The 14,708-nt window shown below is 47.3% G+C and overlaps 1 protein-coding gene across 3 annotated transcripts in view; it reads left to right on the forward strand.

The window, feature by feature from the left end:
* Positions 1-2,863: 2,863 nt before the first annotated feature.
* The window catches only part of DIP2B (disco interacting protein 2 homolog B), a 134,748-nt gene continuing 122,903 nt past the window's right edge, over positions 2,864-14,708 (forward strand). For 2 of the 3 annotated variants that reach the window (XM_065576567.1, XM_065576568.1), the window contains exon 1: positions 2,865-3,076. In XM_065576567.1, the coding sequence (XP_065432639.1) occupies positions 2,989-3,076 (88 nt within the window). In that variant the 5' untranslated portion in view covers positions 2,865-2,988. Of the gene's footprint in view, positions 3,077-14,708 lie in introns of all 3 variants that reach the window. The other variant, XM_065576569.1, reaches the window with a different exon arrangement.

The following is a 14,708-nucleotide window of genomic DNA, read 5'->3' on the forward strand; positions in this document are numbered from 1 at the left end:
TCTAGTTCTTTTTTTGAACCCGGTTAGTCTTGTCCTTCACAACATCCACTGGCACAGAGTTTCATGGGTTGACTGTAGATTGTGTGAAGAAATACTTCCTTTTGTTTGTTTTTAAACCTGCTGCTATTAATTTCATTTTATGACCCCTAGTTCTTTGTGTTACAAGGAGTAAATAACACTTCCTTATTTACTTTCTCCACACCTGTCATGATTTTATAGACATCTATCATATCCCCCTTTAGTTGTCTCTTCCAATCTGTAAAGTCCCAGTCTTATTAATCTCGCCTCATATGGAAGTTGTTCCATACCCCTCCTCATTTTTTGTTGCCCTTTTCTGTACCTTTTCCAATATATATATTTTTTGAGATGGGACGATCAGATCTGCACACAGTATTCAATATGTGGGCATACCATGTATTTATATAGAGGCAATATGGTATTTCTGTCTCATCTATCCCTTAATCCCAACATTAGTTTTTTTTTTTTTTTTTGATTGCTGCTGCATATTGAGTGGATGTTTTCAGAGAACTATTTATGATTCCAAGCTCTTTTTCTTGAGTGGTAACAGCTAATTTAGAACCCATCATTTTTATATATATATATATAATGTGGGTTTGTTTTCCAATGTGCATTATTTTGCATTTATCAACATTGGATATTAAACTATTTTGTTGCCCAGTCACCCAGTTTTGTGAGATCCTTTGTAATTCTTCAGTCTGTTTTGGATGCAACTTTGAGTAGTTTTGTATCATCTTCAAAATTTGCAACTTCACTATTTTCCAGATCATTTATGAATATGTTGAGCAGTACTGGTCCTAGGTGGCGCGCAGATGTTTATACGCTGTTTAATTTATCAATTTGTTCCAAAACCTCCTCTAATGACACCTCAAGATGGGAGAGTTTCTCAGATTTGTCATCTGAAAAGAATGCCTGCAGTTTGGGAATCTCCCTCACATTCTCAGCTAAACTAAATTATGCTAAATAAAGGGACCATTCAAGGTGAAGTTCTCAGACAAAAAAAGGGGGAGGGGGGTACAGAGTGTTGTAGTAAATAAGGATATAGAGATTACAGATTGTGTAACTAACAAACCTTCATTACGTCTTTGGCTTCAGCCCCTACCGAAGAAGCGGAGGCTGGTTCTGTCAGCCCCCTCTTTGTCAGTCCTCCCCCTTATTTTTAGTAAAAGTCAGGGATAGGTCCTAGGTTTCTGTGAATTTTTGTTTATTGCTAACGACCTCCCTATGTGTTTTACTGAAAATAACCATGACAAAATCTTAACCTTCGTAATAAGCCATAAACCTAGCAGCTTTGGTAAGCCCATGGTTCCCTCTACCCCACCCTCTGCACCACGGAGAGGTGGCAGAAGCAGGGCCGGTGTAACCACTAGGTGAACTAGGTAGCTGCCTAGGGCACCAAGATTTGGGGGTGCCAAAAAGTGGGGAGTGAGGCCTCCATAACAAACCTGTCCCCACAGTGAGGGGCGCCGCGCAGGACGGTCAGTGGGAGCCTGCGGTCGAGCAAGGAGGAGACAGCCGGCCGGGCATGGTGACTAGCGCGGCCGAGGGACTGAGCCACTGGGGGAGGCAGGACGTGGTCCTGAGCTCAGGTGAGCTTCGCCCTCCAATGCGCCACACCTGGGGCTGGGCACAGCTGCCTCCTGGGGCGAGGGAAAGTGAAACTAAACCCCGCAGCGCGACGGAGGGGAAAGGGCTGGCGCAGGACCTGCTGCTTCCAAACATTGAACCTCCCTTCCCCCCTCCCGGTGGCACTGTGCCAATGTGGGGAGCTTGCCCTGATCCCCAGGGAGATCCTCAGCTGCTCCCTGGGAGAGCCCGGCTCTGCTCTCCTTGCCCCTAGCTCCCCGCCCCGGAGGCTGAAGTACTTAGAGCCTGGGAACATTGCGAGACCCTGTGAGCTGGGGGCATTCTCAGCCTCCTAGGTTCCCCTGGGCCAGAAGGGACCATTGTGATCATCTCCTCTGACCCCCTTGTATTAAGTCTAAGGAACAATGCCACATTATGCCGTATTCGTTTTTTAAAGTTTATAATAAGCGATGCTCGGGGAGGGGGGGTGCGGCGCAAGGTCGAAGTTTTGCCAAGGGCACAAAACATCCTTGCACGGGGAGAAGTAGTGAGATGGTTTTTACCTGTGATAGCTTATGCCCAAATAAATCTGTTAGCCCTTAAGGTGCCCACGGCCTCCTTGTTGTTTCTGAAGAGCTCTGTGACGCTCCACAACGTCTCTCTTGCCCCCAGAAGATGGTGCAATGAACCCAATCCTGCAGCTCTGGGGCGGCAGGCCCGGGTGCGGGGGCAATGGTGGGAGGGTGGCTTGAGGGGGCAGGGCCCCTGGGGTGCCGTGCAAGGCAGGTTAAGCGCTTCCAAAGAAAAAAAAGGGCGCCGGGGTGGCGAAGGCCGCGGTTCCCGGCCTGGCCGCCAGGGGGCGCGCGGCCCAGTATCCGGCCTGTCCGCCAGGGGGCGCCGGGCGCGGTTCCCGGCCTGGCCGCCAGGGGGCGGCCCAGTATCCGGCCTGTCCGCCAGGGGGCGCCGGGCGCGGTTCCCGGCCTGGCCGCCGGGGGGCGCGCGGCCCAGTATCCGGCCTGTCCACCAGGGGGCGCCGGGCGCGGTTCCCGGCCTGGCCGGCGGGGGGCGCGGTTCTAGGCCTGGCCGCCAGGGGGCGCCGGGCGCGGTTCCCGGCCTGGCCGGCGGGGGGCGCGCGGCCCAGTATCCGGCCTGGCCGCCGGGGGGCGCGCGGCCCAGTATCCGGCCTGGCCGCCAGGCGGCGCCGGGCGCGGTTCCCGGCCTGGCCGGCGGGGGGCGCGCGGCGCTGCAGCCGGGCCTAGCCAGGCGGTGGCGCCGGGCCCCTCCCCCTCATGTGACCGCGGCGCTGGGGCTCAGCATGGCGGAGGCGGCGGCCGCTCCTGCTGCGCCCGGGATCCGGAGCCCCCAGCGCTGAGCCGGGCCCGGCCGGGCCTCCCCGTCCCCAACATGGCCGAGCCGGCGGGCGGCGGTGTCTGCTCCCTGCCCCGGGAGATCCGCGAGCAGCTGGCCGAGCTGGAGCTGGAGCTCTCCGAAGGTGGGGGGAGGAGTGTGGGGCTGGGTGTATGGCGGGGTGGGGTAAGTGTGTGTGGGGGGGTAAGTGTGGGGCTGGGTGTATGGCGGGGGGGGTCGGTGTGTGTGGGGGGGTAAGTGTGGGGCTGGGTGTATGGCGGGGGGGGTCGGTGTGTGTGGGGGGGTAAGTGTGGGGCTGGGTGTATGGCGGGGGGGGTCGGTGTGTGGGGGGGGTAAGTGTGGGGCTGGGTGTATGGCGGGGGGGGTCGGTGTGTGTGGGGGGGTAAGTGTGGGGCTGGGTGTATGGCGGGGGGGGTCGGTGTGTGGGGGGGGTAAGTGTGGGGCTGGGTGTATGGCGGGGGGGGTAAGTGTGGGGCTGGGTGTATGGCGGGGGGGGGAGGAGTGTGGGGCTGGGTGTATGGCGGGGGGGGGAGGAGTGTGGGGCTGGGTGTATGGCGGGGGGGGAGGAGTGTGGGGCTGGGTGTATGGCGGGGGGGAGGAGTGTGGGGCTGGGGTAAGTGTGGGGCTGGGTGTATGGCGGGGGGGGTCGGTGTGTGTGGGGGGTAAGTGTGGGGCTGGGTGTATGGCTGGGGGGGTCGGTGTGGGGGGGTAAGTGTGGGGCTGGGTGTATGGTGGGGGGGATTGGTGTGGGGGTGGGGCTGGGTGTATGGTTGGGGAGGGTCGGTGGGGGGGTGGGAGGGGTTGGGGTAAGTGTCGGGGAGGGTGTATGGCTGGGGTTGGGTTAGGCGGTAGGTGTGGGGCTGAGGGTGATAGTAGTGGGACTGGGAGACTGGGCTGGGGTAGATGTGGAGCAGGGAGGGGCTCAGGGGATAGGTGTGGGGATGAGTGGTGGGGTTGAGGGGGATGCTTGGGGGGTGGAAGTTGGGGTGGGGGTAGGTGTGGGGCTGGGAAGGGTTGAGGAATTGGGGGATAAGTGTATGGTTTGGGTTGGGATAAGGGGTAGGTGTGGGGCTGGGAGGAGCTGTGGGGATGAGTGGTGGGGTTGAGGGGGATAGGTGTGGGGTAGGGTTATGGCTGGGGGGGTGGAAATTGGGGATTGGGCTGGTGGCATGGGAGGGGATAGGTGTGGGGCAGGGAGCCTTCTCTGGTCACTTGCTTGGTGTGGGGGAGGTTATTTGGTGTTCCTCCCCTTACTGGCCCTTCGGTCTCCTCATCCTTTTCCTCTTGTCCTCTCACAGGACGTTTAGATTATTTCTTCTTCACTCCACTCAATCTCCTTGCTATGCTCTCCCTGGCTGCTGGGGCAGCCAGTGGGGGGGTGACTGGTCTGGGTTTTGGGGAGCCCCCAGGCTGCTGGGGCAGTAGATGGAAGTGCTGGGGGAGCCCCCAGATGGCTAGGGATTGTGGGGGCTTAATTGGGGTAAATCCCCTTCACGTGCTAAAACCTGCTTGTCTGTTTCCATGGGGTGGGCAGATACTTGTGAGCCTCCCTTCTGCCTTCTCACAGACAGGCTGGGGGGCCGGGGCGGGGGGAGGGTCAGCTGGGCTTATCCCTTGTATAGTGGGATGACCCAATGTGTCCCTTTTTCTGGCGTTTGGATGTGCTGCTCTTGGTACTCTCAAGCTGTGTTTAATGGGGTGAATCTCAGTGGTATGCCCATCCTGCATGCATCTTTTTAGATTTCACCGCCCAGGCTCTTTAATGGGGTGACTCCCTATGCTTGTAGCCTGTTTGTCCCACAATTGCTCCCATGTACACAGCCAGCATGTGTGTTGTGGCCAGTCTTTGCAGTAGCCTCATCTTTGAGATGTAGTCTAACATCCCTTAAATGTTCGTCTCTTAGCCTGTGTCTAATGTTCCTGACTTCCAGTGCTCTGCTTATTTTCCTGCAAAAGTCTAAGGGGAGTTGTGGGTAGCTTGCAAGATGATTTCTTCCTTCCAAAACCCTGGAGAGCAAACTTTAGGGAACAATCATGTGCAAGCCTCCCAGGGTGCATATGTGGAGTGCCCCATGGGTCTTATCTAAGCCCTAACTGATGATTGTTGATAGTTTGGGAGCGACAATTCTCAGGTGTTCTTACAGATGTTTTCCTCTTTGTTTACTGCCCTCATGAATTTTAAAAGCTGTTTTAAGGATTTTCAGGGGAGAGGAGACTGGAGAAAATCAATGGCGGGGGAGGGGGAGAGAAGCTTTGGATAACAATGGAAAAAATACAGCATAATGTTCTCTCCACATGACCTGAGCAAGTTGTTTCATGCAGCCATAATCAGTTCACACACAGTTCCTGTTTATATTGAAAACAAAACCTTAACTTGTGTTTGAGACATGAATGTGACATTTCCTCTTCTCTTTAAATGTACATATGGTGTTTTCTGCGCCCTAGTATCTAGATTGTTGCCATCAGTATGGCTGTGTTGTAAATTTCTTCTTCTAGAGCTGTCCATGAATATTTTTGTCAGGCAAGAGAAATGTGTTGGAATCTGGGTGGATAGATGAGTCTCGTGAAGGAAATGGCTATATTTTACAGATTGTGAAAGGCTCTATCCACTGCAAGTTACTGGGTTCAATTCAGGAATCACTAAGTAACGTTTCTTGGCTGGCAGGAGGACTGACTAGATCAGTGGTTCTCAAACTATTGTACTGGTGACCCCTTTCACGTAGCAAGTCTCTGAGTGCGACACCCCCCCCCATATAAATTAAAAACACTTGTTTACATATTTAACACCATTATAAATGCTGGAGGCAAAAAGAACAGGAGTACTTGTGGCACCTTAGAGACTAACAAATTTATTAGAGCATAAGCTTTCGTGGACTACAGCCCACTTCTTCGGATGCATACCATCCATACAGTGGGCTGTAGTCCACGAAAGCTTATGCTCTAATAAATGTGTTAGTCTCTAAGGTGCCACAAGTACTCCTGTTCTTTTTGCAGATACAGACTAACACGGCTGCTACGCTGGAGGCAAAGCGGAGTATGGGGTGGAGGCTCACAGCTCACAACCCCCCATGTAATAATCTTGCGACCCCCTGAGGGGTCCTGACCCCCAGTTTGAGAACCCCTGGACTAGATGGTCATAATGGTCCCTTCTGGCTTTAAAATCTATGAAAAATCAAATTACAGACGTGTCTGTCCTTTCAGTTTCTCTACAAGAGCAATCAACGAACAAGAAGGAACTGTTTGCAAAGTAGGATCTTCACGATTGATTAGTCAAGGTGCTGAGCACCCTAAATTCACACAGAGTTGGTTTACGGTTGGCACTCAGCATCTTGCAGGATGAAAAGTAGCAGCAGACACCACTTCTCAGTGGAAGCCATTTGTAAGGAGCTGGTTTTTGTTTTACCAAATACTGTTCAGAAACACTTTATTTAAGCATTTAACTAGAGCGGTAATCCTGTCTGGTGTTAACCTTTATGGACTGTTTGACAATGTGAAGTACTGAGGAATTGTCCTTTTTGATGCCCTTGGATATCTCGTGTAGAAGAACTCTTAATTGCAGAATTTACTGGAACATTCTGCTGCTGGGAAAGCATTTGTGTTTTGTAGTGTGTAACTTATTTCTCATGATATTAAAGAAAAGGCTAACCCTTTGCATAGTTTAACCTTTTGATACATACTATCATGCTCTTTGAAAATCTTGTCCTGTTACTGTACTTTCTGATCTTGAGGCTGTTTAAACTGCAATTCCAAGCAGCATGAAGCCATAAGTTGCTTGAATTGTTTGCATACTTTTTTATGGTTCTGCATACTTTGAATATTGGTGTCTTTGCAGAATCTTTTGCTTGCCACTTACATCTTTGCAGCTAGCATTTAACTCCTATTATATTTTGCTTGAAAATCTTCCCAAGGAGCACCCGCGTGCGCTCTTTTTTTTTTTTTTTTAAAGAATGAGATTCTCATGTCTAAACAGTATATGTAAAGAAATAACATTCTGCATAAAGGGGTATGGTCAGACTAAAAACTGTCTTGGTTCTGTTACAATAGTAGTACATTCAATTAAAGCCTGTCTCCTCAGTAACTCCTCCTTTCCCCTGCCCCCAAATTGTGGAACTAACAAGCTTGATATTGCATTGTTCACTCTGGGAGTGTGTTATACTTCCTTCCCCTCCCCCACCCTGTGTCTGTCTTGTCTGTTTAGGTTGTCAAGGGATCGAGGCAGGGACTGTTTACTATTGTTTGTACAGTGCCTGGCACAATGGGCCCCATTCTTGGCCCTTAGGCTCTACTGTAATAAACACGATTATTAATAAGAATAACGCTAAATTTTAAGGAAGGAATTTTCAGAGAAGTCTAAAGGAGTTAGGTGCTTTGTCATTATGCACTAGAGCAGTGCCGCTGTTTAATATGAGGTTTGGCTTAATCACCACATTTTTAACGAACTTTAAGACCCTGATCCTGCAAACTGCTCCTCTCTCTGAAGCCAACAGGTGCAGTGGCCTGCCTGACAAAGCCTAAAGCTTCTTGAAAATGTCCCTTAACTGATACCTTGTTTCTGAGACAATTGGGGCCTGACTTGCTCAGCACTTTTGAGGGTGTTCAGGATCTCTTGAAAATAAGTCCCTCTGCTGAGTTAAGATTAGAGACTTTAATATGAGCTTCTCTGTTACTTTGATCAGCATAATCCTGGGTCTGTGTGCAGAGTGAACAGCATTGCATGTGAGAGGTGTATTAAAAAGGCAGCATTAATAACTTTTGAGGGTAACCCGTTTGTGGTTGTGTAAACAAAAGGAATCCAATTCTTCTTTCTCCTTGCATCTGCTTTTATCTCTGTTTCATTGTGAGGTGGTTGTTTACCTTCTGGGTGTTTCTAGTGGGGTTTCTGAATAGGGCACAACAACAGGTTAATTCTCCTCATTTCTGAAAGGGGAGAGGAGCAGAACCTGTGGAGAGAGTGCATTTGAACATCAAGTGATGCATGGGGGATGCACAGCATTGTTTAATTCCTGGTATAATGTGTTATGGAGAGGTGTGGGACAATGTTGTGCTGTTGTCACTGGGTTTCTTCAGGTCCCCTCTTATGGCTTGTTTTTGCACACAGTATTTGGTAACTGTTAGCCTACATGGTATGGGGTATTTATAACTCTGCCAAAGAAAATGCAATATTAAATCTAATCTGGCATCATGCATGGAAGAGATGCTGCATCAGCATGTGATCTGCAAAATGGAACAGAAGGCTTATCTTAAATACATACGGAAAATGGAAATTATGAGGCTTCCTTAAGGAACAGTCTGTGTGGCGAAAGCAATAGGACTAATTAAACCTCTGTACTCTGCAGATCATTTCTGACCAAACCTTGTGGTCAAAATGGAAATGTCAGAAGCCCCATCCCTCAGTACATTTAAAACTTACGGGCAAAGCACTAGAAGACATTTCAGAGAACAGCGCTGTGGTTGCCCTGTGCCTTGTGGCATAAGTATCTTCAAATATGTCATCAATGCTTCTGATCTGCTTGTGGCAGTATGAACTGCTGTTTAAATCTGTTGTTATGAATGTTACTAGGAATACTCACCTTGTTAATGGCAGGAGCAGGTTCTTTTGCCTTTTTTTCATTTGTTTAGTATTTCATTGCACATCTCTTCTATCTTATTCCAGTGACAGGTCTTATTCTATCTCTTACAATCTTAAGTTCCTTGGAGAAGGGACCTTGTCTCCCCCCCATGTCAACCCACTATGTTATAAACAATAAATGAACCATTATAAATGTGTCAATAACCCACAGGTACTTACATCTTGTTCTTCCTTTTCCTCCAACTCCTTTCTGGTATTTTTATCCACCTCTTACACCAGATCCATACTACAGACCTGTATCTGTATAACTACATTGCTCGGATGTGAAAAATTCACACCCTGGAGTTATGTAGTTATACTGACCTAACCCCTTGTGTGGACAGCGCTATGCCAATGGGAGAAGCTCTCCCATCAGCGTAGGAGTGTCTTCACTAAACCGCCACAGCACTGCACTGCTTTACGTGAAGACAAGCCCTCAGTAACACCCATATTATGCATCACTAATGATGTGAAGTACTACTTTGAATTTCCATCTGCTGCTCTTTAATAAGATAATATCCTCAGCACTTTAACTTAGACAAAAGCTATTGATCTGCTTCCCCCCCCTTTGACTGAAGCTCAAAAGAATGAACAGTTTCATGTTTCCATTAGAAATGAGCATTCCGTTTTACACCTCTGCCAGCTGAGCTGCTGCACCTGGAATGTGTTTTTGGGGCCACTCTGGATGCTTGTACTTAAAATGTTCTCCTGGATTTCTGTGGAAAGTGCTCCCACTTCATCCCCTAATTAAGATCTCTTGCCCTCTCCTCTGTAGATTTGGCCTCAGTCAAATACAATGTTAGCAGAAGTGTCTTTCTTTGGCACTGAATTAGAATGTGTTCAGTAGAAGAATACATCCTGAAAGGGCTCTGTATATCTTCGGGTTTCTACAGTATCATTTGTTCCCCTAGCTCAGAGAATTGATAAAGGTGAAAGGCTCTGTATCCCATTAAGCTTGACCTGATCTCAGTAGCTGGAAATGGTTACTTTCTTTGGCGATGTGTGTTACTTGATCTATTGATTGTATATTGGTTATTTGAGACTTCCCAATTGACAAATTAACACTCTGAGGTTTGACAAGTTTCAGTTCCAAGAACAGGCCTAGAGCTGTTAGAATTATGGTTAAATTGGAACCCCCAACATGCACGGTTGTAACATACACTTAGGAAAGAAGCTTTTGAATTTGCAATGGTTTTATTAGCACAATCAGTAAACACGCAAAGTAATGCAATATTAGCTTTACGTCCAGTGTCGTGCCATACACGTTCTCTCCCAGTTCTGATCTAGGAGTAGAGAGACAAGTGGTGTTCCACGAGAGTCCTGTCCTATCCCTGGCATGCCAAATGGCTGAAGTCTCGATGGACTAAGCTGTGGTTAGGCCTGTTATAGTATCAAATGGCTTCCATGAATATTCATAAGAGTATTTGGCCTCCTTGGCCCATAACTAACTTCCCTACCCTAATAATATTGGGGTGTCCTTATCCTATAGGTTAGTGTATTAATTATCTCAGATTTATTAGCATATATGTCAATTGATTACTATAGCAATTTTCTGGTTGTCTGCTGATATTCCTATCCCAAAATACCCTAACTGGCATCATCTGACTTCTTGAGGATACCTGTCATTTTATGCTAGACATCAGCAGAATTATGTATTGCAAAATTATATCATATGCTGCTATCTTGTGACTTAGGGTCACTGCTGGTCAGCTTTCTTTTGCTAAGGCTTATAGGCCTAACTTCCTATGCTAACTGCTTAAATTACTATCTTACAGGCCAGTGAGCTTTGTACCTGTATCTTACTATATCTTAGCTTTATGCTTAAAAGCTGACTTTAAACATGTAATTAACCTATAAATTACATCTGTGTGGACTGAGTTGGTGCTGGTCCTGGCAGAGAGGAGCCCATGTTAGAAAGTCTCTCACGCCCTTAGGCCCTCATATCGTTGCTCCCTTCTGCAGTGGTCCAGCCATACAGGAGGGAGAGCCTGTCATGGACTCCCAGGTCTTATGGGAAGAGGGGATCTCTTTTCTCCCCAAAAAGTGCCCCTCTGCAGAATCCAGAGTCCAGACTGACTAATCTGCTCAGTTGCTGGTACAGTAGAACCTCAGAATTACGAACACCTCAGGAATGGAGGTTGGTTGTGACTCAGAACAAAACGTTATGGTGCTTCTTTCAAAAGTTTACAACTGAACATTGACTTAATATAGCCTTGAAACTTGACTATGAAGAAGAAAAATACTGCTTTAACCATCATTATTTCAATGAAACAAGCACAGAAACAGTTTTCTTACCTTGTCAATTTTTTTTTAATTTCCCTTTTATTTTTTTAGTAGTCTACATTTAACACAATACTGTACTGTATTTGGTTTTGTTTTTGTGTCTGCTGCTGCCTGATTCCAGATGAGGTGTGTGTGGTTGATTGGTCAGTTCGTATCTCTGGTGTTCGTAATTCTGAGGTTCTGCTGTATGTTCAGGAGCAGGTTGATGTATGACTTAAGAGGAGAAGAATATATGATGGGTTAATTCCATTTTTAGCTAAAAATGTTAGTGTTAAAACCCTCTAACATTGAGGCTGGGGGTGTTCTTTCTAGGCAAAATTCTCTCACGCTGCTTTTCATACAAGCTCCATCCCAACTGTATTAGAGGGACAATGGGGGCAAGATATGAAGAGGCTTGGGCAGGGGGGAGGACACATTTTCAAATGATCAGTGAGACGTAGTTACAGGGAAGCAGCTTCCTCCATCTGGAGCTCCAGAGGAGTTGGGTCAGCTAGAGAGGGAGGCCTGTAATTATCATGCACGTCAAGTGGATTCATGTTATATAATACAAGCTGCGAGGCTGTCACACTGTTCCGTAATGTGGTTATAACATAGGCGAGGCTGAACTGTTAAATACCACCCTGTGACGTGATGCAACTTGTAGCGTTTAAGTGCAGGCCCAGAGTTCTCCTGCTTGCATATCTGATGTTAGATGCTTCAGCACATGGACTGGTATTCAGTGATGTTGTACGCTTGCTGTGGGTGCTCAGCACCGCTGAGAATCTTATTTAGGCCCCCAACTTCGCAAATGATGCCCAGTGCTTTTGTTCTGGGTGACCATGCCAAGTCACAACTGTACTAGCTACAGTTTTGTTGCAATACAATTGCTGTTAACCAAGCTTCCCTGACTAGTGTGGACAAGACAACACTATCCCAAACTGCACACCAGCCCTCCTAGGCCTTGTCACACTTTTCTTCATGCTTCCCAATGGTGAGAATGCTAGTGTAGACAGACAGCTGGTGTTTTAACCACCATGACAGCTACACCTGCTCTGTGCAGGGGTAGATGATGCAATGGCAAGTGTGCCAATGGCTGGTCTACATTAGCACTTCCACTGTAAAATTCTAAGGAAAATGCTAGTGTAGAGACAGCCCTAGCAGTGCGAGGTGTGACGTATAGCGGTTTGAAAACAGGATTTGAACAACAAGAAATCCCAATCCCCATCACCTTGGTCACTGGTAGAACCTTGCTAGCAATAATGGTGTCTAAGCGTGAGTGTGGCCATCACAGACGGTGATTGTCAGTGCTACAAAATTGACTAGGTTTAAAGAACAGTAATTTGAGTCACTGTGGACTTTACCGAATGGGTGGGATCCAGTTGTGTTACAGCGAGGCTTAAAACCCCTGTGCTCTTGTTGCAGTCATGGTCAGATTGGTACACAGTTCCCATGTCACACAGCAGTTCTCTCCCCATGACCCTTAGACTTGGAACCATCCACTACAAACTGAAATATGTGGTAAGCACCTTTCAGCTAAGTGGATGGAGTTGGAGATATTCATTCCAGAGGCTGTCTTCAGACTCTTCCTCTGTGACCTGTTGCATTGAGCTGACATTGCCATAAGCCATTCCATATGGCTAGACAGAAGAGGGGATGCTGGTAGGAGCAGGGAGGGTCTCTGTTGGGTGAGGCTGCCCGATCTCTGTAAGACCTCAGGAAGGTGGTGTGGTCATCAGCATGCTAAAGAATTCTGCGTTAGGGCTTCAGAGCGTACATAGGAATAGGCATTCAGGAGGCTGTAGGGGATTTCCCATTCTGTCTCTGAAGGGCTCTCACAATTTGGTGCCTCTTTGTACAGTTCCCAGCACAAATAAATGGAAAATGACAGTTTCTGCTCCAAAGAGCTTGAAATTTAAAAGGTGAGATATACCAGGTGGAGGAGACCAGCAGGAGGCTCTGGGTGGGGCTTGGAGAGAAAGGGTCATGCATAATAGTGTGTGTAGTTCTAAGCCAGTCAAAGGCAGTAGTCACAACTCACCACCTAGTCATTATTCTTTCATTTCCTGGCTTCTTTAACCTCCCTTCCTTCCCCTCTCCCCTCCATAAACAGTCTCACCTGTGGCTCAGCACTGTATGGGTTGACTTCTTTCCTAGAGGATTAAATGGTCAAGTCCCATAATGATAAATAAGCCTTATTTGGCTGCCAGTTGCTGTTGGACCTTGGTTTCTGTCATCTCTGTTTTTAACTAGTAAATGGATGTCTATGTAGTGAATTTCAGCTTGTTCAATTTAGGAAGGAATAGGGGTGCGGCTAGGAGGACCTATCTCTCCTTAGGAACAGGCAGGAATTCCCCTCTTAGAGATTCAGTGTGTCACTTCAATCTGATCTCATACTTGCTCTGAGCTGAGTGCTGCAGGGTCATTGTTTCTTTGTGCTTGCTTCATGCTGTTGAAGGAGTTAAGGTTTCTGTTTACTTTTGTGGTTAAACATACATTTTGCTGTCTGGTCTATAACTTCCAGCGTGGGTGTTTCGGTGAATGACTTCATGCACCTTTATTTATTCCTCTTGGAGAGACAGCCCTCCCTTTGAGAAATCAAGACTATATTGCCTATTTGTAGAGTAAGGTTTCATGTTAAGGTTTTTAGAGAGCAAGGAATAACAAGTGGTGCTGCAGGTCAGGATTGAGAGATGTCAGGAGGGTGGTGGGGTTAGTCAGGGATTGGTTCTGCAGGGCGAGATGCAGATGTATTGGTAGAACTGCATCCGGAAACATAGGATGACTGTAGTTAATGGGATAGGGTCATCATTTCCATTAGAATCAAAATTCACTGCAAAATCTTGATTTTCTTCTCATTTAATAAATTGTACTTAGCAATTTCCATCCCTCGGTCTGAAAGGCGGGTGAGAATTATTACCTGCATTTTACAGCTGGAGAAACTGAGGCATGGGGATCAAGTGAATTAGGCAGGCACATAGGCTCTGGTAAGGCTTGCAATAACTCAGATCTCCTGAATAATCTGTGTCCTAGCTATGGGGCCACACTGCTTTTATTATGCATGTGTGCAGTAACTGTGATCATACGTCTTGCATTAGACAGAACTGATTCAGTGGCAATTGTGATTACCCCGCTTCTTTAATTTACCTGCAAGACTGACAACTGTCACCAAGTCTGCTGAGAAATCTGCATGCGGCTTTGACATGTTCATCCTGTCTGCAGCCTACAAAGGGAGGACAGTTGTGAAGCAGTGCTTTGAAATGCATAAACATCCTGGTTGAGTATGTCATGGGGTGTGTTGTGCAAATCCAGAGAGCAGTATTCTCGCCTTTGTTGGTTTAAAGAAGATTCTGATAAGAGCCTGCAATTCTGATTGTATTTTATTCTCTTGGGCCTTATGACCTGGGAAAGAGTGACACAGACATGGTTACATGTGGTTCTTAGCCAGTGTCCGTGGTTCAGTTGGAAAGAGGAAATACAGCCCAGAAATAATGCACAGTGGAGAAGCAAAGAAACAAATATTTCCCATCACCAATGAATCAAACAGAAGGCTCAAAAGATCCTCTGAAAGTTATACCATGCAGATGAGCAGAGCAATGAAAACCATTAAAGGACTGGAGAGATTGATTTAAGAATACAGATTGTAGATTGAAAGAATTAAATACACATATAGCTTGGCCAGACTTTGGTTGTGGGGAAGATATTACTACCAACACATGTCTGAAGGGCGTAAACACCAAAGAGGGAAAGGGGGATCCAAGCTAGGGTGACTGAGAGTGGTGCGAGAAAATAAAGAATGCACCAGGTCTTTTAAATACTCAGCTGTACTGAAATAGGGGAGGGAAGACTTAAAACCTTTGCTGGGAGATTTTATACAAACCTCAAGGTT

Source organism: Chrysemys picta, chromosome 22 (assembly GCF_011386835.1).
Source record: "Chrysemys picta bellii isolate R12L10 chromosome 22, ASM1138683v2, whole genome shotgun sequence".
Taxonomy (NCBI): Eukaryota; Metazoa; Chordata; order Testudines; family Emydidae; genus Chrysemys; species Chrysemys picta.